General features: G+C 39.1%; 1 protein-coding gene across 1 annotated transcript in view; it reads left to right on the top strand.

Moving 5' to 3' along the window:
* SORCS2 (sortilin related VPS10 domain containing receptor 2) overlaps positions 1 to 26,192 on the top strand; it is a gene marked incomplete at both ends in the record, with an annotated part of 500,666 nt that overhangs the window by 446,836 nt on the left and 27,638 nt on the right. Inside the window, 7 exons of the mRNA XM_084266658.1 lie at positions 1,398 to 1,474; positions 7,677 to 7,768; positions 9,285 to 9,392; positions 21,535 to 21,655; positions 22,934 to 23,067; positions 23,678 to 23,806; positions 25,125 to 25,296. Coding sequence (XP_084122784.1) covers positions 1,398 to 1,474; positions 7,677 to 7,768; positions 9,285 to 9,392; positions 21,535 to 21,655; positions 22,934 to 23,067; positions 23,678 to 23,806; positions 25,125 to 25,296 — 833 coding nt within the window. The remainder of the gene's footprint in view (positions 1 to 1,397; positions 1,475 to 7,676; positions 7,769 to 9,284; positions 9,393 to 21,534; positions 21,656 to 22,933; positions 23,068 to 23,677; positions 23,807 to 25,124; positions 25,297 to 26,192) is intronic.

The following is a 26,192-nucleotide window of genomic DNA, read 5'->3' as shown; positions in this document are numbered from 1 at the left end:
CAAAGAGGGATGTAGACTGACAGCAATACTTTTGATTCTAGCAAGGAGATAAGTGTAGCCATCCCATTTTCAAAATAGCACAGCCAACAAAATCAGTGCTGAATTACTTGATAAGTGAGAGAATGGGGAATGGTCTAGAAAGATGAAAATCCAAGAAGGGACAGTAGCATCTTCTGAAACCCTAGATGTAGTTGAAAGGTGTGAACTAACTCCCCTAAATTCCCTGATTCGATATAAAGAATATCCCCATCCAGTCTAGGTGGTATTTAGGGTTAAATAACATTTAGATCTATATACTACCAAACAATGGCACACAGGGAATCCTGATAGTTGAAACAGAGCATGTATTTTGAGCAATGGGTGCTGGCCACCTCTCAGGAACTGTGTGGTGCTAGTGAAGCACGCTTCATTAGGTCTGTTTTGCTGGTAAAAACCAGCTACTTATGTAACACAAGTGAAACTCCATCCTGCTAAACCTGAATTTTCTTTCCTCGTCTCCTTCTCAAGAGGATCTGATGACTTTGATCTTATTTTTACTGTAAAAACACGCAAACTATATATTTAAGTAAAAATCCCCTGGAGGGTATACTTTAGAAGGAATGTTGTGCTATGATTGCTTCTACCATAGAGCACAGGAAGCTGCCTGGTGGTTTAATAGTTTCCTATTTGAAATACAGTATGTTAAAACATGGAGATCTCACCGTTTGGCATGGCACCTGCTCTATCTTCTTCTGTAAGTTTGTTTCTGCATTTCTGTTGCTTTGCAGCAATCTGAATGCTGGCTGCTGCTCCTCAGGGCTTTTTATCAAAATAATTCATTTAGCTGCCTGGTCAATAATATAATAATTCTGGTTTAGATTCTTTTCTATTTGCAGACTTTTTCACCCCCCCTGCCTCCACTTTTCAGTGTTACATATTTCTCCAGGCTCTAGATTTTGCTGAGGCTTCATAAAGTCTTCTAGATGAAACATTTTTTATCTTAACAATTCAAGTTCAAGATTAATAACTTTACAGGGTGTGATTAAGGTTAATGTGTGGCTTCTGAGCTTAAGTGTGTTTCAGACTTACATCTTAAGGACATATTCTCTTCTAATAATTTTTCAGCATGCAGCAACAAAACTGGAATGTTGGTTTGGCCTCTGTGTTTCAGTATTAGAATTAAGCCTCGTTGCTCCCACCTATAGGCAGCTAACAATATAAAGATAAAAATTAAAAGCATACATAGGTGTTATTAAGATGTTTTTTTCTGGTGCCACCAGAAATGAAGTAAGCCTGCTGATCATCTGAGTTGGTTTCGTGCTCTAACCTAGATGCTTCTCACTCTGACTGGCATCAGGACTAGATCTGATCTCTCTCACTCGTGGATACAACCCTTGTTTCCTCCTGTTCCATGACAGGTAACCTGGGATCCCAGCTCGTTGAGTACAAAGAAGAGATGTACATAACGTCTGACTGTGGGAACACGTGGCGTCAGGTAGGAGTCAGAAATCATCAAAAGTACCTGGAAATAATTTTAATGCATCAAACATGATTAATTTTATAATGCTTAGCTAAGCGTTATATACCTGCTCTTTGGAGGGAGGCTGTTAGTATCATCATCATCATCATCATCATCATCATCACCCACGTTTTGCTTAGAAACTGATTAAGAAGGTGATTTGTCAAGACTCAAATGTCAGATTCTACCACAACATGAATGTTTTGGTCTCTTTTAAGATCTTACAAGTATATTCTATAAAAAAAAAAGAGTCTTTTTAGGTTCTTAATAATTTAAATCTTCCTATGCTAATTATGAGGTGGACTTGTGCTGTGTCTTGCAGTACAGATATTCCAAGCTAAAAGATATGGTTTAGATAAAAAGGCAGAAATTCTTCTGCTTCATAGTCTGCAAACTGGTATTCAAGCTTAAACTTTGTTATTCATTGAAACCGAGAAAGCAAAAAGATTCTTAAAAAACCCAGTAAGGCTTTGAATGGTTTTTTTAGTGTGATTTAAGGGGTTCTGGGATGACAAACACCAAAGTGTTAAAAAAAAACCAAACAGTCATGTAGTAGCTGTAATGCCATTTGAATTCTGGATGTTATTTGCTTTTAATGCCTAGTGCATTTTAAGCACAGTGTGAAAACATTTTCACTAGTGTAACTGGCCTTGGGGTGCTTGAGATTACAAGAGGCAAATACAGTTTCTTATATTGCTATCGTAGGGTTCCATTACTACTGCACAGAAGAACTTTTTCTCCTTTGAAGTTTAAAAGATAAAATTGGATGCCAAATTCCTTCTTGAAATCTAGCAAATGATAAATAGGAGTGTAAATGCAAAAGCCCTCCAGGATTTACAGGGTTGTCTAATACTTCACAGAGGCATCTCAAATAATTTATTGTCACCATTTGCCAAAGTTCTGTAGGTTTTCTGGGGTGAAAAAATAAGAAGAGTGAAGGTGATCAAATTCATACTTTTGCTGCTTTTTTACTTGTGAGACTCTTGGATGAATGATACGTGATGAAAGTTGACCTTAAGATGTCTATTCATGCTGTACAACCATCCACAAACTGATCCCTCCTTATGGCAGGCAAAATGAAAAGCACCATTGCCAGCTTTATTTTAATTAAAACTGCTATGAAGCCTCTGAAAGAGCTTACTCAATCTTCATGTTTGGTATTGGAATGAAAATGTAGATTATTGTATGTATTTTATGGCCTCGCTGTTCATCATCTAACAGTTCTGCCAGAGGACAGCGGTACATTTCCTTTCTCTGTAGGAGTTCATGAGACAAAAGACAAAGCTTCAGGCAGATGATATGGGAATTATTTAGACAGTAAATTGCAGGTTTTCTGAGCTGGCAAAAGTAGAGCGGAGCTCGTGTTAGCACAGCTCTTCAGGTGGGTTTCAGTCACTGACTTGGAAACGGCGATGTCATTAGTGAGTGCCTGTCACCTTCCTTACGTGCCACACATGATGCTGCAGAGCTGTCTACAGAGTGACAGAGCAATGCAGAGAAGTAAATATAAAAGACTTAGGAGAAAAGGCAGTTCAAGGAATAAGTTAAAAGCTTTCCTGAAACAATAGCTGTATTGGTTCATAGGAATATAGGGCTGGGAGGAAGGACAAAGATCATGTAATTCAGCTGTGTGGTCTGAGATAACATCAGACTTACCAGGAACATTTCTAACAGGTTTGCCAGACCTAATTGCTAATCCCCTGTAGGGGATTCTGCAGCCTGGCTACATGGTGTTTCACAGTTTTCATAGGGTTTTTTCTGAATATTTAAGATAAGCTGGCAGTGCTTTTTGCTGCTGTTGTTGCAGTTTCACAAGTTCTGCAAGGTAAGTTGAGTTCTTCCAGTCTTTGGAGAGGAGTGGTTTCTTGTCACCTTTGAATAACTTTTCAGATGTTGAAAGGTGATTATCATGTCTGCTTAGAGTACAGGGGTTTTCACTTGGAAAAAAACAAACTGAAATCCACTCTTTTCCTAATGGATCAAATTTCTCAAGTGCTTTTCCTTTTTGTTGATCATTGATTGGGCTTTCTAATATGCCATCCCACTCCTGATGCATGGGTGAGGCTGCATCTCGAGTACTGTGTTCAGTTTTGGGCCCCTCACTACAAGAAAGACATTGAGACACTGAAGAGTGTCCAGAGAAGGGCAGCCAGGCTGGGGAAGGGGCTGGAGAGCAAACTTTAATAGGAGAGGCTGAGGGAACTGGGGTTGTCTAGCCTGGAAAAGAGGAGGCTGAGGAGACCTTATCACTGCCTACAAGTATCTGAAAGGAGGTTGTAGAGAGATGGGTGTTGTTCTCTTCATCCAATCAGCAGTTGATAGGACAAAGGGGAATGGACTCAAGCTGTGGCAGGGCAGGTTTAGATTAGACAGTAGGAAAATATTCTTCACTGATAGGGTTGTTGGGCATTGGCACAGGCTGCCCAGGGAGGTGGTTGAGTCATTGACCCTGGATGTATTTAAAAGATGGGTAGATCAGGTGCTTAGGGATATGGGTTAACAGAGGATGGGTATGGTTGGACTCAATCTCAAAGGTCTTTTCCAACCTTCTGATTCTGTAAAACTGAATGCATAATTGCATTTTTTTTCAGTACTAAACAGAATGAAATAATTGTCTTGACAGTATTGGCACCTCGTTGTAGAAGACTTCTTGTCTTTGCTCTATCACTGTATTATGGAACCAGATCCAGTTTGTGATTCAGAGTTCTTGAATTTGTAATACAGTCTCAATTTAACATTGATCTATTGATCATTTTTCTTCCATAATTTCTTAGCCAGCTGTATACACCTAAATAATTTCAACTGAACCAGTATTTCCATAGCTTGCATGTGGTAAGGTCATATGGAAGTTCAGGAAGCCTGACTATGGTAGGATACATAGACAGTCTTTATAAGTAGAAATAAAAATGGCCAAATGATAGTTGTGTGAAATTAAGTAAATGCAGGTGATAAATGGAAAAGTAAAAACAATTATTCTGATTGTAAGTAGCCACAATGCCACTTGGGCTGGCTCCAGTTATTTCTGAGTTGCTTTGCATTGTAAAATGTTGCACTGTAAACAGAAGTAGTTTAGGAGCTGATTGCTAAGTGCCTTCAATGTCCATGCAGCAGCAGTGATCTGGCCTGTAGGAGAAGGGAATCTCACCTTGACATGATCTGCATGTCCTTAGATCATCTGAAGTGAACCACAAAAATGTAGCCTAAGGTGAACTTACAGGACAAATACGTCTATTTGGAAGATTTCTCTGTCTATTACACCAGAAAAACAGTATCATAAAGTGTTAATGAAGATGATAGGGGTCAGGTAGATAAACAGATCTTGTATCCTGGAATAAATAGGCTACAATTTCAGACCATACAAGTTTTAAATATTTTATCCTGCATGGGGCCTGATTTTTAAAATATTAGAAGATTCTGTCAAATGCTAAGGGTAACCTTGTGTATACCTATGAGTGTGTTTTATTTATTTCTTTTTAAAATTATTTCTGTTTACAGTTATGGTTGCCATTGCTATTTCAACAGCATCTGTTACAACACTGTGCTTAAAATAAGGCAAACAGAGCAAGAGGTCTGGCTTTCAGAAGAAATAGCTTAAATAAAAGGAAAAATATCAGCAACAAAAAATCTTTCATATTTGACCTACTACCAGAACAGCTAGTGCAACAACAAAAGGCTCAATTAAGCTAATAAGGTTACACAGAAAGTCTGTTGTATATCTAGGAATGGAATCTAGATCTCTGGAGCTTTGGTTGTTGGAATAGTATTTCTCTGTGTCAAATCCTTTTGTATCAAAGCCATTTGGAAATCCTTCTTTTAAGGAAGACTACTTGGGTTTTTTGTGCAGACATCTTAAGAGATGAATGGTAACACCTTCAAGCACAACAGCAGAGGCTCCTATCCCAGCCTCTCACCTCTGGGGAGGACCAATTGGCTTGTTCAGTGCAGGAAAACTTCTGTTTCCAAATTTGAATTTAGAAATGGGTGTCACTTTGTGAGAGAAGCAGGTGACTGTGGGCATTTTTGATTAGTCTTGAAACTATCTTAGAGTAAAATTGTGTGGAGTACATCTCTCTAGGCCCATTTAAACATCTTTTCAGTGATTTCATGGAGCTCATCTAATCACTCCCTGCAGATACCCTGGCCTGAAATATCTTCTGAAGTTGTAAGGACAAATGTGGGGAAAAAAACAGGGAGAGCAGAGGAAGGGGAAAGTGGGGGAGAAAAGAAGTTGACATTGCAATTATAAAGCATACAACATGTTCCAAAAACTACAGAAGAAGGTAAAAACATAGAAATAAAAATCCACTTCTGTAGTTGCTGGATACTAGTAGGGATTGTAATAAATTTGTTACATGACTTCATGTAACATGGATCAGAATTTGTGATGGCTGTAAACATTCCTGTCACTCGTTCCTCAGGCTGAACTTCAGCTCTGACACAAAGACCACTTTTGCCTAAACCTTTTGCAAACCATTTGTCTTGGGTTTGTTTCTAGAAAGCAGCAGACCTAAATATTCACTTTTGTGCTGAGCCCCACAGGCACGAAATGGTTAATCCTTTTCAATATACTGAAGCTGAAGAGTTGCTTTCATCAGGAATGTCATACATTATGGTTATGAAATGTTTGAAATGTGCAAGAAGAGGATGATATAAAGATGGCATTAATGTGCCTGTAGCATGCCTGCTGTGCTTCATTGTGTGCCAAATGGATGTAGGGTAAAGCTGGGGTATTGAGGTGGTGCACGAGGAAGTGCCATGGTGCTTTTCTGGGAAAGCCTAATTTGGATGAAGTGATGCAGACACCAGCTTCAGGGTGATGGTGAAGCTTTTGGTGGCTTCGCATCCCAGAATATACCATTGCATTTGGATTTGAGCAAAAGTTCAAACAAAGTTTAGAGGAGGATCAAAACTCTGTGTGCTTATCTGGCTCCAGCTGATCTCATCCTTTTGAAGCACATCTAAAATTAATGTCTATGCTCTACTGAATTCTCTTCTGAAACATGCAGCTGTGTGGAACAAGTAGATAGGACTGTAAATGCCTCATAACAGGGTTTCGCCTGTAAATTGGCAACACTGAAAAGCTGATCAGACACTTGAAGCCCTAGGATTCCCATAAAATATACTCTTATTAGATGAGAGGAAGACTGAATTCTGAACCCAAATTAAATGCTTACTGTTTTTGAAGTAATTGTGAATGTGCTATGAGATACTTCTTATTCCCCCTCTGGTTCACTCTTGCTGATGAACCCTCTAAATGTACATTTAGTCAAAAAAAAAAGCATTTAGTACTGTTGGTATTTTCTCATTCACAAGGCAAAGGAAAGGTAACCTTTATGTTTTTCACCTTTGCTTTGTCAAACCATGTAGGAGGCTGCGTGTTCATCTGTTAATTGTGTGCAGTAACTCTCACTTTATCACCTACTCTTATGTTAAATGTACTTTCACAGCCTAATAATATGTGCAAACCCTGTCTGAAAACAGATTTCAGATGTAAAAAAGGGAAGATATCTGGCTATTCCAGTATTTTAGTACTGCTGATGACCTCAGGAAAATGAATGAAAAGAATTTAGAAAATTCTGAATCCTTTATACCATTCAATCAATATTGCATGTACTCTGGTTCAAAACTCAGAGCAGCCTCTGTGTGAGATCACAGAAAGCTGGAATTTAAATAAATCATTGAAATCATTGATGCTGGAAAGGCAGAAAACATGCTTTCAGCAATTATTTCAAGTTCTGTAGAGTCTGGAGAACATGTGAGAAAGTCACGAACAGCAACAGTTTTCTTATTTTCCTTAGAATTAGACTACAAAGCATTTTATTCTGCAAGATCCATAGAATATGGCAAATACCAAAGTAAGGTGATAGGTCACTTGGTGATATATAATAGGAAGGAATGCAGAATGCATACTGTGAGAAATACAAGCTTGGGCTAAAATCACTTTAGACAGTTTAATCTGACTGTGATTTGAACCTGAACATTGTCTGATTCACCTGCTTAACTTTCTTTTATTTTACAGCTGGGAGAAATAGAAGAGTAAAGCTGACTTTTATGTCCTTTTCAATTTGAAGTGTGGATATTATAAAACATAAGTTCTTTAACTCTGTTCTGTTCATACATTTTATTTTAGCTGTTTTGTTCATTTGCTTAGCTGGTCTTTCTTTTGTCTGACTTGTAGGTCTTTGAAGAAGAGCATCATATCTTGTACCTGGACCATGGTGGAGTTATTGTGGCCATCAAAGACACCTCTATCCCTCTGAAAATACTGAAGTAATCCTATAGCAAATTAGAGTAAAGCTATTGTGTATTCCAGACCCCAGGCAAAGTTCAGAGTTTAAGATGAGCATTTCAGTGTGATCCTGTATGAAATGCAGGTGGACTGAACTTCATGTAACCTTGATTAAGTCAATACAATGCAGGTGGCTTATTTCTTATGAATTACTTCATGGTGTTGTAGGTATCATGGCATCATGCATTCATCACAGTAACATTCCCTGCAGTAGTGTAGATATTTTTTGCTTAAAGGGCTATCCTGGTCCTCTACAGTACGAGCCATATTCAGCATGACTGTTTCCTGTTATGGGTTTGCCCCAGTGGTATACAGCAATGGTGCTCAATCTGTGATGCATATGGGGCTTAAGTATCCAGTCAGGGTAGTCCATTCATGCTGCAGTAAAGCTCTGACCCCCACAGTGAATACACATGTGGGAGACTAGCCCTGAGTTGCTCTGGCAAAGAGCCATGTAATGTAGACTTTGTGAGCCCGTAGGACAAGGGCTGGCGTGTGCTGACATGCTGCACAGTAACAGTATGCAGGAGCTCAGTGCTTTTGAGTAGTTCATGCACAAATTAATTGTAGGATGCCTTCAAAGTAGACCCTGTCATGTAGCAATAATGCAGCAAGTGGCCTTCTCAGCTTGTTTGGAAGGAAAAGTTTGCTCCACAGAATTTTTTTTGTAAAATACCAAATTTTTACACTGCATGGTAGTGAAGCAAAGCATGCTGATGTCATGGCATACAAAATTACCATCTTCTGCATTAAAAAAAACCCAAGAGACCTTTGTTTATCACCTTTGACTAGGCTCAGTTTTGCTTATTACTCTCTGCACTGTTTACTATTACTCTTGGCACTCTGGTACTAAGCTATGTACCCAGCTAGAATGAAAACCCATCGTTAACCCAGTATCCAAAACGACCTGAAGGAAAGGTACACAAGGAGAGAGACTTTGAATCATAAAACTTAGGTGCACAAGGTGTTTGACACATATTTTGCTGATCATCAGCATCTTTGAAGATTTCTAAGTGGATGGTCACAGCTGTGAAGGACCATCATCTTGGAACCTGCAGTTACTGCACCTCCCACGTGTTTTAGCAGTTGTGCTGGTTTGCCTCTCATGTTTCACTGACCTGTGCCTAGCAGGTGTCTAGTTCAGAGAGTACTAGAAAGAATGAAGTGCAAATTAACTTGCCCTTGAACCTACAAGGTAACAAGATAGTTTGTTGACAGACCTTGGTTTTATCTGCCTGAGAAGTTTCATTGTTGTTGCAAATTTATTATCCACCTTCTGATAAAGATGTGAGCCCCTGGATCTGTTGTTGAGTAAAAGATCCCATTAGTATGATACACTGTCTGGGCATACTGTGTTTTGGTGATTGTAAATCCTGTATTGGTGATTGTAAATCTAAATAGGAAGGGGATTTTGTTGGGTTTTTTTTCCTCAAATGAATGAATGAATTCTGGTTTGTATAACAGCTGGAAAATAAAGCCTTTTCTGCTTTTTTACAGGTTCAGCATAGATGAAGGCCAGACTTGGAGTACACATAACTTTACCAGCACTTCAGTCTTTGTAGATGGATTACTCAGTGAACCTGGAGATGAGACATTGGTCATGACGTAAGTTTCTGGGTTTTTTTTATCTTGTATTTTTTCAGGGCTCTCTCTGCTGATACAGTTGGCCATACTTTTAATTGTGGATATTTGAGATACCCTTTGAGTTGGTGACTTCTGCCTCTTGCAGTCACAGCCTGTCTTTGAAATGATTTGAGAGCAATATTGCAGACTGCAAAGATCAAGTGATATGTTCATATGAAATTTCAGAAAGTTACCACCAGGAAAAGTGCAAAAATAGGGCTGGAAATACAAATCTGAGAGAGGCTACCTGTGGGTAAAAAAATAACTATTTCCTGATTATTTTTTTTTCTACAGATTCTTAGGCAGACTTCAAAAATGTTAAATAACTGTCCCTTCTCCTTGTGAAAATTGTCTTTAGAGTATAAACAACTGTATTGTTGTCTTAGTAACTATCACTGCAGTACTTTGTGTAACCAAACACTGTGCTAACAAATCCATTGTTTAATTCTCTGACTGAGGCAGATGCTGTGAATAGAGTTAAAAATAGCAAATTCTGCAACTCAGGCCATTGTTTATCTGTCTTTTTTCCAAAGGGATGGGGACATCTGGATCTAAGCTGCAGGTTTTGCTCTCTCTAGGATAAATGCTAATATTTTAGAAGTGTCTGAGAGGGAAAAACACTGGTCCAATTAGGGGGAAAGGCACATGCTGACTGCAGCAGGAAAGGGGAATACACTCAGGTTGTTATGTGTGCTCCTATCAGAACAGTTTGTACAGCCCTTTATATTGGAGCTCAGTGTGTTCATGACAAGCTTTTACTCCTAGGAGTTACAAATAGAGCTGTCTCTGACATATTTCAGTAACATTTTCCCCAGGAAAAAAGGAAAATAGCCCAGCAAGACAGAAATCTTACCTAGTGTACTTAAAAGCACCATACCACGTTCATAACACTGTGCTGTGCAGGAGTGTATTTGGTCTGTAGCCCTCCCTCCTTCTCTTTCCCTCTCTCTCTCCTTTCTCTATCCCATTTATCCACCATTACACCTGTATGACCAGAGAAGAACAGTATTACTCCACCATCTTCCCCTTCTCTCAAGCGTAGGGTTGTGGGTTTTTTATGGTATAATGTGTGCCACATGGAGATATTTATGCCTCTGAATGAAGGATTTCCATTGATTTCAATGGAAGTAGAGGGATCAAAAGCTAAAGTGTACTTACAGGCAGATAAAAAGATGTGTAATGACTGTGTGCTCTGTTGTTTATATTTTATAATTAAGTATCATTAAAAACTGGTTTTGTGAAGATGTATTTAAATATCTGGCTAAAGAGCTCATGTTAAATGATACTTTTTTTCAATCATCCATCTGAAAGATATAAAACTATAGCTGGATTTGGGCCCTGAGCCCAAGCTGACCAAAAAAAGCACATCATAGGATTTTCCTGTTTCTAAGGGTAGACCAAGAATCTGACTCCAGCATCTCAACACAAGGCTTGTAGGATCTTACCATGCAGCTCGTTCTACTGAACACAGAGGGCATCAAATGCTTTACTGCCACAGACTGGCCCTGAAAAGTCTTACTGCCTTCCTGTCAGACTCTGAATATAACAGGAAGAATGAACTTACAGTATGTCCTTCCTTGTTGCCATTACATCAGCTTTGTTGTCTCTGCTGCTGCTTTTGATTGGGTGACATTGGGGTACTCAGCATGACATTGTCTGCTCAGCAATGCCCTCTCTGACTTTGCTGAGACCTTTTGTCACTCTGTCTGGGCTTAGGTCATTTTCTCTCAAAACTCTGTGTTTGTACTGAGTTGCTGGGTATGACTTCATCTTCAGGGATTTACTGCTTTTGAGAAATATCCTCCACAGAAAATTAGATAAAAAGTGTTTTTTCTTCTGGGTAAACATGATAAGGTGAACCTGTGTATAGTAATGGGAACAAATTAACAGTGACTTTCACCCTAGCGAATTCCCAAATCCATTATTAGAACCTAGTCTGATATTTTTCACTTGCACAGGAATTTCATTTTCTCCCTTTGGTGTAAGGAGTTTGTTTGAGTAAGGACTTTGAGTAAAGAGCCCAATGTAAAAATCTGCATAAATTAGCAGAGGTAATGTGATTTTGAAGTGGGAAGGTAATAACTGAAGAAGTGTGCAGCAAAATGATGGAACAGAGGCTTTTATTTACAGCTTCTGGAATAAACTCACAAAAGCATCAAAGGCTATTTGTACAGAAAGCAGCTTCTACTGTTCCATCCATCTTAGAGATTTCCTCAAAGGTTTTTAATTGTTTATTAGAAAAAAAAAATTCCACAAAACTATTATCTGGGAAAGACATTAAGGCACCTTAGCATTGCATGTAAGGGATACTTACTCTCTAGAATAGTGACTGAGGTGTTGACCTGATACATAAGGGACTTCCATTGGAATTCCTGTTCCAACCTAATTTACCCAAAATGAAGTGATCTGGAAAGCTTTACTGGAGAAACTGTGAACCTGGTCGTCTCAAGTCTTCATTTCAGAAAGTTTTGTGTTTTCTCCAAAAGAGGGAAAAAATAAATGTTGACTTGTCAAAAGTTTTCATAACCTGAGTTGTCATCTGCCAGTCGACATTAATCTAAATCATTCATCCAAATCCCCTGCAGTATTCCAAATATGTGCACTCAGATGCCAAGGAAAATACATTTTATTCCACTGTGTCTGTGATAGACTGAGTTAAGATTTTTTTGAGTTTCAAGCAGTAAAGTGTTCAAAATTTTTAGGACACACATTCTGTCTAAAAATCAATTTATAAATAGATAAGTGAAGAGTTTTAAGAGAGTTACGTGATAAAGTATTCATAAAGTTAAGGAAACTCATTCTCTGAAAAAGTCAACTTCTAAATGAAGAGCAGAAATACACCATTTATTGCTAAATAAATAAATAAGCTTTGCTAAGGGATTTCTGCAACTAACTGATATATACTTCTCAGAATAGTGCATGGTCTAGTAGACTTTGTTCTAAATTCTTTACCAATGAAAGGCACTGCAACTCAGTGTTAACAGTATATTTGGAAAAAATTGCTTAATGATGCTGGGTGGAGTAATGGCCAATCTTAGTGGGAACAAAATAATTCTTATGTGCCTGAAGTATTGATGTTCCTCTTTAAAGGAAGTAGTTCATCTAATGAATGTGTCAAACCTCTTAAAATGATATCAAATCACAATTCAGCTCCTGGTGGTGTTTCTGAGTTACTTTGTTTCAGAGTTATTTTGATTGCTCTGTAAACCCATTAGGCACAATGACCGTGGTACCACAGACTATGGTCCCTTTTAAAAGGGCTATAAGAGGATATAAAAAAGGACTCACTTTTTTTTTTATCAGGGAGAATCAAAATCTTCCTTATGGGTGATTGTATTTCTTTTTCTAAGGTCTCACAGAGATGCTGATGGGAACTTTATGGCATCTCTGAACTGCAGAACTCCTGCATGTGCATCTTGCTCTATTGAAAGTTCATTTCTGTGTTTCTGTTGGGTTCCTAGGTAATAATGAAAGCAAGAAAATAGCATAATTTAAACAATAAACCCAAGGTGGATATGATATTAACAGACATTGGAGAGAACCATCTGGATTTTTGCTACTTTCAGTTCTGCTAGGAACATCAACCTCAGCTTTAACAACATCAAGAACAATGGACATTACATGCTTTTTATTGCCTTGCCTCTATTTAAAGGAGGAGTGAAGGAGAGAGGAAAAGGTTGACAGGTGACTTTTTTCATTCAGATAGAGTCTGTGTCATTTTGAGCCCCTCTCATTGTGTGAGTGCTGTGGCTATGGTTGCACTAATGTCTCTTTCAGAGAGGCAGTTCCATTTCAGAATCTAGTTCCAATGACTTGTGGTGGCAAGGTAGACATTAGAAGCTTTGGCCAACAGTAAAATTGTTCAAATATTTTTCTTAAATTTTTCTGGGGCCTTGAACTGTTTTGCTGTATTTTGCTCTCAGGATGAAGGAACCACAGTTTAGGTGACCATAGGCTTTGCCAGGTGAAGTCTGAATGAGAAATTTCCCACCTGTGACAAGACAGATCTGATTATTAACTATGTAAGTAGGGGAAAATAATTTAGCTACAAAGCTTATTATGAAATTTTGTAAGTATTCCAAATTCATTTCACCTTTAAATAAGCTGACAGCCAAATGATGCCAAGCTGTCCTGTCTGATGTCATATGCTTCTCCATTTGGTTCAGTGTCCACCTTGTGTTTACTTCTACATAAAGCATCAGGCTGGGCTTTAAATCTGCAGGTTTTTTCCAAAGAACTTACATGTTAAAAGGTTGTTCTTGGACAGGAATTTACCAAAGAGATGGAAAAAAAATGTTAAGAGTTAATTCACAAACATCATACAGCCACTGAGCTTCTGTATAAAGTGGGAAAGCACTCATCCTGCTCCTCCACAGGACTTCTCAGAACCCAAGCATTGATTTCCATTCTTTTTCCCCCAAATGAATCAAAGGCAAGATGTTTTGGCATAAAAGAATGAGTGGCAATTATTTTTTTGGGGGGGGAAGGGGAGCAGGAAACAATGAAAAAATGTATTTTGGTTCAATTTCAACTAAATTGTTTCCTCCCCTCATTTTTCACTTTGGCAGCTAAACCCCCCCAAAGAAAGAAAGAAAAGAGAAAAAACTACTCTTCAGTGCAATAAGTATATGCATGTGTTTGCAGTTTAAGGCACTTAAATCAGAAGTGTCTCAGCGTATTTGCACATGAACTGTTGTGTACACAAGCACTGTTTATCTGCAGTTGCTTTGTGTAGGCAGGTGTCTACTTCTGCACATGGAAGCATTCATCATTTCTGTAGTTGCAATTTAGCAAGGCCACTGAAAATGTGACCTCAGTTACGTTCTTCTGGGGAATTAGAAAAATATGTGGAATTATAATCTTGATGTAGAACAGACCTTAGCTTGAGTCTTACTTTGCTTTCACCCATTTTACTGGTATGAACTCTTTGACTTAGTAGATTTTGTTGATTTTACAATGGTATAAAGGAAGCAAAGACAACTGTTAGAAGGAAAGCCTGTCTATAATGATTAATTTGGCACTATCTTTTTGAAAATGGTATGCTTTAACCTGCACTTCCAACCCTTTAAACCCTTGAAAACCTTTCCTCAATAAGGTTCCTGCTTCTGTCAGTTAAGGAGAATGCTACCTGTTGGCAGTGGTTGTGTGGGAGACAGTGTATCCTTCCATGCCATGACCTCATCACTTTGCTCCCTCAGTTTGGTCATTTCTTCACAGCATTTGGCACAGGAAGGTATATTTGTCTTGATGTGTGTTCAAAGGCACCATAATAATATGAACTAAAACAGGTGAAACAAGAAGAAGATTGTCACATCTATTTGCTTTTTCAGTTACTTTGTCATCAGTTGTAGTAAAGGTCTAAGTGAAGGACTTGGCTCTGTGGTTTCACCATAAATTGACAAGAAACTTCTAACACACTATTCCTTTTAGGCAAAAGGCAGCTGGGAGAGTTGCTTCTGTTTAAATGTAAATGGCCTCTGATACCCAGCGAGCTGTGAGGTGGATGAAGTGTTCAATCTGCAATTGCAGTTGTGTTATAAAAATAATCAGGGAGGTGTGACAGTTAAAAAAATATTTTAACAGTGCAGTAGGTTCACTGACAATTCTGATTGCTACTGATGTGATTTACTACAGGAGTTGAAGTCTTTTATGGGGAATAAGATCTAAATACCACTTTTTACTCTGTGACTGCTTCCTTTTAAATGAATACTTTCCAAGAGACAGGCTGAACGTTGCTAAGACAAACAGCTCTGAGAGCCCGGTGTTCCTTCCAGGTTGATCTAATGCTCCCTGTTGGATTTTGAGATTTAGATTCACAAAAATTTCAGGTCCTTGGCTTTTTTGCACATGCTTGGACATCTTTCTTTAGGTGCTGCCTGGAAGAAATTACACGTTACACAAGATAAAGCCACTGAGACAGCCCACATCACCTGTGGTCTGACGCTGATGTCAGCCCTGGGGTTTTTTGTCAGTAGTTTTATACATGTGAAGGCACTTCCAAAACACTTGGGGTCCTGTTCCACCCCCAGCTGGCATGTCAGCAGGGCAGTACAGGACTGCACAGACAAATTCTGCTGCCTTGGCAGCATGCTATGGAACACCATGGTTGATGACAAAGTCACTTTGAGGAGAGCAAAAACCACAGCAGCACTAGTGAGATTAAAGCAGTGTGTCTAGAATGAGAGAGGCATCTGATTTAAAAAAAAATAGCTCTGCAGCACGCAGTTGTCATCACTGGTCTTCAGTACAACAGCAAAACTTGGACAATTCAGGTTGCTGTGTTAAACATCTGAATAAATTCCACATGTGCTGTCTTAGTGACCTTGGAGGGGCAGTACTGCGGGATCAGTTCCACCACTCTGAGGTCTTTGAGGGTTCTCAGATATTCAGCAGTGAAGCAAAACTGTTACAGATTCAGCTGTGCTGCTCTGAGCATCTGGTGACTGTATCAGGCATCAGGCCGCTCGAAGCCATTTTCTTTGTCCAGAGACAATGTGGCTAACAGCTCAAAGGTGAACCACCATGCCGTTACAAAATGTTGCTCAAGGCCTATTTTAATTTAGTTAGCATTAGATCTGTGATCTTGGACACTAGCTTAATTGATCTGCTTTGACAGGGAATGTTTTGATACTGTGAAACCTGATGAACAACCCCCTGAGGAACACAGCAGGAAAGCTAAAGAGAAAGGAAGGTTATATAAAGATGTCTGTGACATCTGAGATGAGCAGTGTGTTGTCAAAATCAGTCTCCCTTCTTCTGAACGAAGCCATGGAAGTGGAATGTTTTACCTGCTACGTCCTTTGGTACCTTTGTGAGTCTCCAGCATTAGCATCATCAGATAGCTTCAGTCAGGTGGTTCACAAGAGGCACAGGCAGCAGGTGACACAGCGATTACTCTTCACCTGAACTAAGAACAACTATTGAATAGATGCTCTTTTCTACCTAATAGAAACGTGAATTTACAGGAAGAGATTATCATTGCATATAATTTCTGTTAAATTACCTCCCCCGATTATGAGCCTTATCAGGAACAGAAATAACCAGCAGTCCCCCAGCAAATAGTTTAAATGAGCTAGCTTTAAAAACTGCATTAAACTGTCTCAGCTATCAAATGATGCAATCAAATTAAAAAATGATGTGCTCATAAATGAACTGGGAACAAATGTACAAAGTTGTTATGGCAACTGAAACACTGAAGTTAAAATTATGGATCCCAAATTCTTGCAAATAAAAGTAAATTAATTTCTGAAGTAATTGGAATTTCTTTCCAAAATTATTTATCACAGCATCATCTTTCATAGTTTCAACAGAATTGATTTGATGGCTTGCTAATGCAATATAATTAATCAAGAGGAAGGTTTTAGTAGCTTATGAATTACTATCGTCTTGATATTTAACTTCTAATCATCAGTTGCATTTGCTGTACCACTCTGGTTTCTTCCATTCATACCATTTTATTGGACATATATATTTTGCTCCTGAGCAATTAGATTGTGATTGCTGTTGTGTTTTGCTTTACTGTAGTTCATATTTTTGTCTAATCCATTGAATCCTACTTAATGCATGCCCTGCCTTTCTCAGGAAGAACACTTTGGGTTTGTTCTGGTGATATTTAGCAATACATTTAGGTGGGCTCTTCTGATAGGTCTGCAAACCCCTGTTATCAGCACAGTAACACAACAACTGTTCCTGCAGCAAGAGCATTAATAATCATGAGGTCTTGTTCTCAGTTTGTTGAGCTGGGTGCATGCAAGGTGCTGGATTCCTTAGGAAACTTGCCCTAGGAGTTCCAGAGCTGTACTGCTGCTTTTCTCCTGGGCTTTCTGGCTCTCCTGAGACCCTTGTGTGAATCTCAGGAATTTTGCTGAAGCCAGATAATGACAGAATCAGTTGTGCAGTTACTGTGCTCAGTCAGAGCATGGTTTTCAGTCTGTAGATTCAGAGCAGCCATAGTAGAAATGAGTTTGGGTGTTTTTTGCAAAAGTCTGGACCAACAGGCAGAAAGGTTAATTTCTGTCTTTTGCTACAGATCCACAGAGAGGTTTATAGTTTGCCTGTTAAAACAGAGCCTTTGCTGTATAAACTTACAGTTTACACATAGCTTCCATATGCTTCTAGTAGAATTTGCTTAATTTCTGGAATAATTTATACAATTTTTATTAAATTATAGGATGTGAGACTGGGAACTATCTCAAAAGGTTCTCTTTTCTACCTCTAATCCTGATGTTTCACTAATTTCTCTCTCCAGTGAGGGAGAATAAACCTCAGTAGCATATAGAGTTACCATTACAGAATCACAGAATGGTTGAGGTTGGAAGGGACTTCCAGAGGTCATATGGTCAAACCCCATGCAGGTCAAACCTCAAGCAGGGTTACCAAGAGCCAGTCACTCAGGACCATGACTGCATGGCTTTTTAGTATCTCCAAGGATGGAGCCTCCACAACCTCTCTAGTCAACCTGTGCCAGTGCTTGGCCACTCACAGTAAGACAGTGTTTCCTGATGTTCAGAGAGAACTTCCCATCTTTCAATTTGGGACCACTGCCTCTGTCATCAGGCACCACAGAAAGAGCCTGGCTCTCTCTTCTTTGCACCGTCCCTTCAGGTGTTTACATACATTGGTAAGATCCCCCTGAGCAGTCCTAACTCTCTCAGCCTTTCTTCATAGGAGAGATTTTCCATTCCCTTCATCATCTTCATGGCCCTTTGTTGGACCCCTCCAGTTTGTCCACGTCTCTTTCATACTGAGGAGGCCAGAATTGGACTCCAGGCGTGGCCTCAGCATTGCTGAGAAGGTATTAGAGAACTGTGCAGCTGTATCTTTTAGGTTTATTGATCCTTATCCTGCCAGCTCTCTTTGAAGACATCTCACAAGACTCTGAAGACATTTTTGTTGTACTTTTCAGCTTTGTCTTTTCCAGAGGAAAAAAACCCAACCCACAACATAGTTCTTTGAATCTTTCTTCACTGGTTACATTTTCTAAGCAGCTTATGAGACATCCTTGCCCCCTCTTCAATTAATTTTTAGTGGGTGTGTAAATATGTGTGTAACATCCAAAATTAGAGAATATATTTTTCCAGAGGCTACACCAGTGCCAAGATTATAAAAATAATTACTTCCATGTTTTCTGCTTCCCAGTTCTTAATAGAACCTAGAATTAGTCTGTTTGGGATTTTTTTTTTCAGGAACATAGCATTCTTGTTTGAATTCCCCAGAATTCCCTGAGCCTCTTCTTTGATATTTGAAAGTTATTCTCCATTTTGGTTTTGCACCATTATTGTGCTTTTCTGTTGTTGTTGTTGTTTTGTTGTGTTTTGTTGGCTGGGTTGTCTTCCCCTAGGAAAATCTCTGCAGTTTTTGTTTGTTTGTTTCTGACTGTTGCTTCCATCAGTCAGTGTCCAGCCCCTTCCCTTTCTGCTACCTGCAAAATTGTGACTGTGTTTGTTATTTGACCACGTGGGTTCTAGTGAAAATATGACTCTGGGCACGTCATTATCTTTGCAATACCTATCTCAAAATAATTCCATTTGATAACTACTTTTTAAAATCAGTTCTTGTAATTGGATATGTACTCCCATTCCTCATTGCAACGAATTTATCTGCAGTGATGTTTTCTTTTCTTTGTTGAGACATTGTCAGCCAGAACTGTGTAACAGTTTTAACAAAGGTCAAAATATGCTGCCTTTTTGCCTTCTCTTTACCCACTAAGCCAGTTACCCTGTAAAAGGAAGAAATTACTTTAGTTTGACAAGATTTGATTTTGACAAATCCATGGTGGTTGTTTGTTATCTTTTTAATTATCTCCAAGGTGCTTATAAGTGGATAGCTTAATAATTTGTTTGGTATCTTTGTGGATATCAAAATTAATTCTGTACTTCCCTGGGCTCTGGTTTGGGGTTTTTTTTCTCTATATGTCTGGTTATATATACACATATATATGCATATGTGTGCCAAATATTTCCTTTCCCATTATCACCCTTATCCTCTGTGAGGTCTCAAAGACGACTATTAATAGGTCAGGGATTTTATTTTGTACTTTCAGGAGAATTGAGTTGTTCTGTTCTGCATTGAACTCAACCAACCATCTCCTTTCTTCTCCTTTGCTGACTAATCTGCCTGATATAGTGAGCACAAATGAGGAAAACTTCATTTGTGCCGTAGAAAATACTTCTTGTGAGGACGGAGTGAAGCTCTGACAGGACTTGGCTCCTTGCATTTCAACCTATTTGTTGATAAATGAGTTAAAAATGAAGTGTAAGCAATTTGTAAAGTTTTGCAGTGTCTAAAGAGGCATTCAGTGAGGTAGGTAGCAGCATAAGCACATGGTGAAGTCTGCCTTATGTTCGTACCTTGTATGGAGAAAAAAGAAGATTTTTTTAAAATAAATAAAAGGTATAAGTATTTAGCATGCAAAAGACACTTCATGCCTGTCAGCAAAGCAAGTCATATTGAAGCAGGCATTGTGGAAAAAGCATGAGACCACCTAAGTAGTCGCTTTATTGCATATTTAATAACAAGTGAATAAGATTATATGGTGACAGCAGCTCTCAGGATCCAACTGAACCAGAAAAAGGAACAAAACCTGTAGGTCTCAATACAAGGCAGAGTTCCTGCTGAGAGAAGTGGGACCACACACCTATGTACACATACAGCCAGTGGAGCAAGCCACATTTTTTAGTTGTTGTGTATTGTTTCTACTTCTGAGCCATGAGTAGATGGAAAAGGAAAGAAAGGTGGATGATCCAAGTCCTTTAGTCTCAGAGCCTTACTAAGAAAAGGGTAAGACATACCAAATAAAAGCATATGTTTCTGTTTAATTAAGTGCATTTCTGATGGTGAAGTTTCCTGTCTGTATGGATTGTTTGGTCATAATGTGGGTAGTATGGGTGGTAATGTGTAAATACCTACATCTGTGTGCTGTGGCTGACAAGCACAGACACCAGAAAGGAAGGGGGGAAAATCATTGTGCATCTTTGGTCTCTGCAACTATTTATCAGCCTCTTAAGTAGACTTCAAAGCTCTACATCCATCTACCAGGGAGGAGGCTTAGTGTGATGATGTTGCCTCTGCACTGAAGAGAAACCAACATTTCCTCGTTTCTGGTCTACCCTAGTTCCACTTTGAACCTGGTATTCAGGACAAGAGAAGTGGCTGTGCACAGCAGAAAGCTTTTAGCAAAACTGTACCATTCCTGCTGTGTCTGGATTTGGACAAAACTGAGGGCAAAACAAAAGGAATGAATTAGTTTGAAGAATGCTACTAAAGCTTGGAAAGTGAACTCTGTGCAGTTCATACTGCACAGAAATTGTTGGCTTCAGAATCAACCTTAAATTCTTTGGCAAGTAAGCCACATAAGCCTGATACAAACCACAAATACATTTGACTTTTACCCAAATAGAGTCTTTACCCTTTGTAATTTGTTGCTACATGTCATACTTACCCATTTTGTTTTGGAAAGAAATATTCTGACTTAGAAAATGTTGGCTGCTTTGAAAGTACAGCTTGGGTTTTAAAGCAATGAGATTTCCATATTTTTTTTAAAATAAGTTTGTAGTTTGTGGCTGTTTCTTATTATACATCAGGCTATTGAAATGAAGAGGAGACTGGGAGTTCTTCAGTGTAATGTGTAGATTCAGTGTATTCCTGAAAAAGAAATACAATGTCATGGTACTGCTCTGAGTTGGAACAATAGAAAATTGCCATCTGAAATCTCTAGATGTGAAGGAAAAAACCCCTACACAAACAACTGAAGAAGTTGCAGCATAATCATAAGGAATGAGTGACAGAGCTGAAAATTGAACCCAGTGATCCTGGTTTCTACTCCCTGGTCCTAGCTCCCCATCAAAAAAGGGTTTCATGTAACAAGATAATAGAAGAAATTTTGGGTCCCAAATAGTATAATGCCATTTAAATTTCTAAATCAATGAGTTATATTTCTTCACTGTAGAATTCCAGAGACAATTGGCTGTATATTGAAGGGGAATGAAAGTGGAAGAAAACTTAAGCAGGGACCTTTCTGTAGGGAGCCATGTCCATTGAAAGGAAAAGATAAAACTGAAACTTGGGATCTCAGCTGCATTGTATTTCTTTCCAGTAAGATTCTGCTTTTGAATTTTTTCTTCAGAGTCTTTGGACATATTAGCTACCGTTCAGACTGGGAACTAGTGAAGGTGGACTTCAGACCATCCTTCCCCAGGGAGTGCACTGATGATGACTATGAATCTTGGGAGCTCACAAATCTACAGGTACTCATGTTCTTGTGAACTGTCACAGCTTCTCCCTAGCGTTCCATTTCATGGAGAACTGTGTGCTAGGAAAATGATTTCAAGTGGAATTTGGATGCTCCATCCACAGCTTTGTCCTCCTTATGTTGCTATTTGCTGATTTAACAATAGTTTAAACTGGAGGGGGATTTTGTGTTCCCTTAAGTTGTGTGATGTGTGTGTATAGTATATCTGGTGGTCTGCCATAATAATAGATGGTCCTGCTGGATTGTGAAGCGTATCCCATGAACTGAAGTGTGTGATATTGATTGAAGCAGTTTCAACATGCAGTCATATGTTCTGCCAACTTCCTGACCGCATACTGTACTCGTATATAAATTGCCATAAGTAAAGCCCGTTCCAGAAGTAATTTAGGATCTCAATGGACCGCTCATGAAATGAAGTCCAGTTGTTTGGGGCAATACCGTTTCTGTAGTAATGCATTAAGGCTGTGGCAATCCTGGTTCTCTGGCCAAATCCAATTTTGGGAAGCTGCATTCTCTATACAGTGTATTGATTAAAGAGACCAGCATGCAGGATTTTTAATTAAATGGAATATCTCATATTTATTCATAATAATTCTGATTATTATGTTTGTGCTTTTTCCAGTACATTTGCTCTCTCTTTCTCTGCAGGGTTGGGTTTTTTTTTCTCCATACTACTCTGTGTTATTCCAGCTCTTCAGCTCTCTCTTGCTAGTTCTCATGCCTAACTTTATACTACTTCTTTGGGAATGCTGTGTATTTACTAAGAATGTTATGTAGAATTGAACCTAAAGGAAACATATCTAGGGATATTTGCATTGAATTGTCTTTCAGGAATTAGAAACTACTAAATTACTTTGATAGACTACTTGCTGCTACCCAGTTACCAGTGGAGTGTGTCACGATAGTCTTAATTCTACCTATGTAGACTATTGGCTGGTGGTTCTTGTTGACTGCCAACATGAGACACAGCTATTTAGCACTTCAGCCACCTGCATCCACCCTGAATTTTTAAAGAGCCAGTTGTAGGGTTGTGCCTAGATTATGCACTCCTCAAACTTGAAATTTTCATGTAGGTCTTTGGGTTTGTGCCCTGCAATAAAATGTATGTTGCAACAACGCAACGGCAGTGGCTGTGAGAGCTTTGTGTGTTTACACATCTCAATAGGAGGGTTGGTACAAGTTTATAGTCTCAGCATCAAGACCAGCATTTCTCATGACAACATAAGATCACCTCTGTGTGGGGAAGCAATAAACCCAGTGTTTTGATGTTCAGGGTGATCGTTGCATCATGGGTCAGCAGAGGAGCTTTCGGAAGAGGAAGATTTCATCATGGTGCATTAAAGGGAGGAGTTTCACATCAGCTCTCACCTCCAAAGTCTGTGAATGTGCAAACTCTGATTTCTTGTGGTGAGTCTGTTTATGGACCTTTCAATTTATTGTTGGTAAATAGTTGAAACTTAAGAGTATGAGCTGGATTAATTTTCTTCCTTTTGCCCCTCTCCCCAGATAGCTGTGTGTAAACAAAGAGGCAACCTGTAATTTGAATAGCAGGTTGGTCTTGAGTTTGCTGTTAAGAACATTGCCATGTTTTAAGTGTTTGTTTCACCTGACTGAACAAATCCTGGTGTTTTTCTCTATTGAGCAAGACTTGAAAAATGACCATTGAATTGATTTATAAGGCAAGCAGACCATTTCTATTTGCAAATGAAGCAAAAAGCCAGAAGAAGTGTTTTGGCCTGAGTGGCAAAGGAAACCTTTAAAAAAAAAATCTCAGCTTCCAAGAGAGTTAATTTTGCAGAACTGACAAAGTAATTACAACCAGCTTTCCCCCCAGGTGCACACAACTCCTCTTTAAATTAGACTTAACAGAACTGGCTTCTTCAATGCGTATGTTCAGCTGGTAGAGTAATATTAAAAAAAAAAGTCTTTTTACCCTTAAAAAGTAGTCTTACCCACCCTAAGTTAGACTGCTGGATGAAGTGGGGATGGTAACACCCTTGACATTGATGTTTTTCAGTGATTATGGGTTTGAGCGCTCGGCACCTCAGAAGTTGGAGTCTAGCAAATGCTTTGCTGACTTCTGGTTTAACCCAGAAGCACCTCCTGAAGACTGTGTGCTGGGGCAGGCGTACACCAGCAGCACTGGGTAAGCTGATTTTGTGTTCAGATGGCTTGTGGAGGCTTCTAGAGTAGAGGGGAAGAGTCCAATCAAGGGCAAAAAAGTAGTTTTAAAGAAAAGAGAAAGAGAAATGTTGCTTTACATGTTCACAGCAGTTCAAAAATTAACCCATTTGGGGAAAGGGAAGTTATCTTGTTCCCAGTATTTTTATTTATTTTGTAAATGCAATTATAACCATTCCTGCACTTCTGATATGAATGTCCATTCACGGGTTTGGGGTTTTTAGCCCATTGCCTGATTTCAGACCAATTTTCAGTTTGAATACAAAGAATTACTCTGAAGAGCCAGTAACATCTCAGAGAACTTCCCAGTCTCTCACTTCCTTAGGAGTAAGGAGTTCCATGGAGAAAGGATTCTTTTCCTGAACATATGGGACACTCAGAATCAAAGGAAAGCTTTAGTAGCTGTAAACAATACGACATAGAATATATACTACAATGCTGCCTGACGTCTGTGCTGAGAATAACTTGCAGCTGGCATCTATTCTGGCTTATCATAACATCATCTCTGTTGGTTGTGGGGATGAGAACCAAATGATGAAATGTCAAATCTGGCAATAGAATCATGGTCTCTGTGTATATTTGCCTTACCAAGGAAAATTATGTTTTTTGGGTTGTAGTTGACAGCTGTGACATACAAAATAGGAATTCAAAAGAGTGAAATCTGACTCCACTTCTAAAGGATGTTTAAAAATAACATACCTGAGTGAAACTGATCTGTAAATAATTGGTGTACACATCAAAATATTTCATTATTATTTCTTTTAAAATGTTAGGCTTTTCATTCTTTCATTCTGTTATGTCAAATAAATGCTTCAAGTGTTTTAAGAAACACGTAGGTTTGAAAGCAGCAGATAAGCAATTGGTTCTGGGTTAATGGAGAAGCTGCTTGATCTACTTTTTCTTGATCTTTGGTGTTTGAACCAAGATCTCGAGAGCATTGAAGACTATTGAATGCTAGAAAAAGGTATGGCAGAGAGGTCAGCAGCTCCCAGAGGGCTGATCTGTTGTTCTTCTAAATTGGAAAAGGCAGACTCTTCCCATGCATACAAGTGAAATCCTCATCCTGCTCCACAGCCTCTTTCCTCCACGGGCAGGTTTTACATAACAAAGGCAATGTCTATCATCAAAGTATTTACTTCATGAGGTGGTTGTGATCATCTGCAGTCTTTTCTGTTCATGAACCCAGGGAATATTCATTAGCTGCCATCACACAATCCGTGCCACTGGTGGCATTCTCCTGCTCACCTCTGATTCACTGTGCTCGCTGCTTCCCGGTTTTGCAGGTACAGGAAAGTTGTTTCTAATGTGTGTGAAGGTGGCATAGACCTGCAGCAGAACTTAGCACAACATATGTGTCCATTGATTGCTCCCAAGGGACTTCAGATCAGCATCAGAGAAGCAAGCCTGGCTGTTAAGCCTGGAGAAGACATCACCTTCGTTGTCAGACAGGAGCAGGTAGTAATGAATATTGGCTATTTTTATGGTTCCTTTCTCTTCCATCTGCTTGGCTGCTGAATGAGATTAAGTTGTGCTTGAGACACAGGTGAATGACTTGAAACCTCTGTTTTCAAGTGAATCAGGCAATCCAGTAAACTCAGTGAGTCACCAAGTTCTGTCCATAGAATGGGATTTGTCTCCTCAGCAATGTGGTCAGTCAGGATTTCTTAAAGGCATCGGCTTCTTTGAAAATCAAAGGTGCTGAATTACCCAAGTCTCCATGGACTGAAAATTTCAACTGCTGTATCAGAGAAGAACAGAAATGCAGAAATCATTTAATAGTCTTGCTTAAGTGTTTTTGAGACTGCCTTTCAGAAAGGAATCAGGCAAAGCTTTACAGAAATTAACAGATAGCACAGCATAAGAACGTCTATAAATATAGTAGTTGTGTTGCAAAAGATACAGGGGTTTTCTTCTGTTTATTGAGAGACACAGTGCCCAAAGGCTCCGATCAACATCAAAGAACAGTTTTTGGATTGTTTGCCCTGGGTTTCTTTCACAGTGCTTGCTTTTTAGCATTAGACTCTTAACTCTTGTGCTCAGGTTACCGGAGGATTGTACTTCCTGGCTGACCCCACTGATTTATAAGAACCTGAAGGAAGTTCACACATTTTGGCAAACCCATGCAGTACAAATCAGGCACTGGGGATTTATTTGTGTAATGGAATCAAGAAGGTTACGTGCAGAACACCAGTTCTGCTCAACGCCTCTCAGGCTCAGTGTCCCGGCGCTTGCAGTGCCTCAGCAGTTGTGGGGCAAGTTATGCTGCCTCTTCTTTTAAAAATTGTGCTTGGAAATATTTATTGTAAGAGGAGAGCATGTGGTAGCAATTTTAGTTTTGCCTGGCAATTTCT

Source organism: Gallinula chloropus, assembly GCF_964237585.1.
Source record: "Gallinula chloropus genome assembly, chromosome: 7".
Lineage (NCBI taxonomy): Eukaryota > Metazoa > Chordata > Aves > Gruiformes > Rallidae > Gallinula > Gallinula chloropus.
Note: the sequence above shows the minus strand (reverse complement) of the source record. Positions and strands in the feature narration are given on the sequence as shown.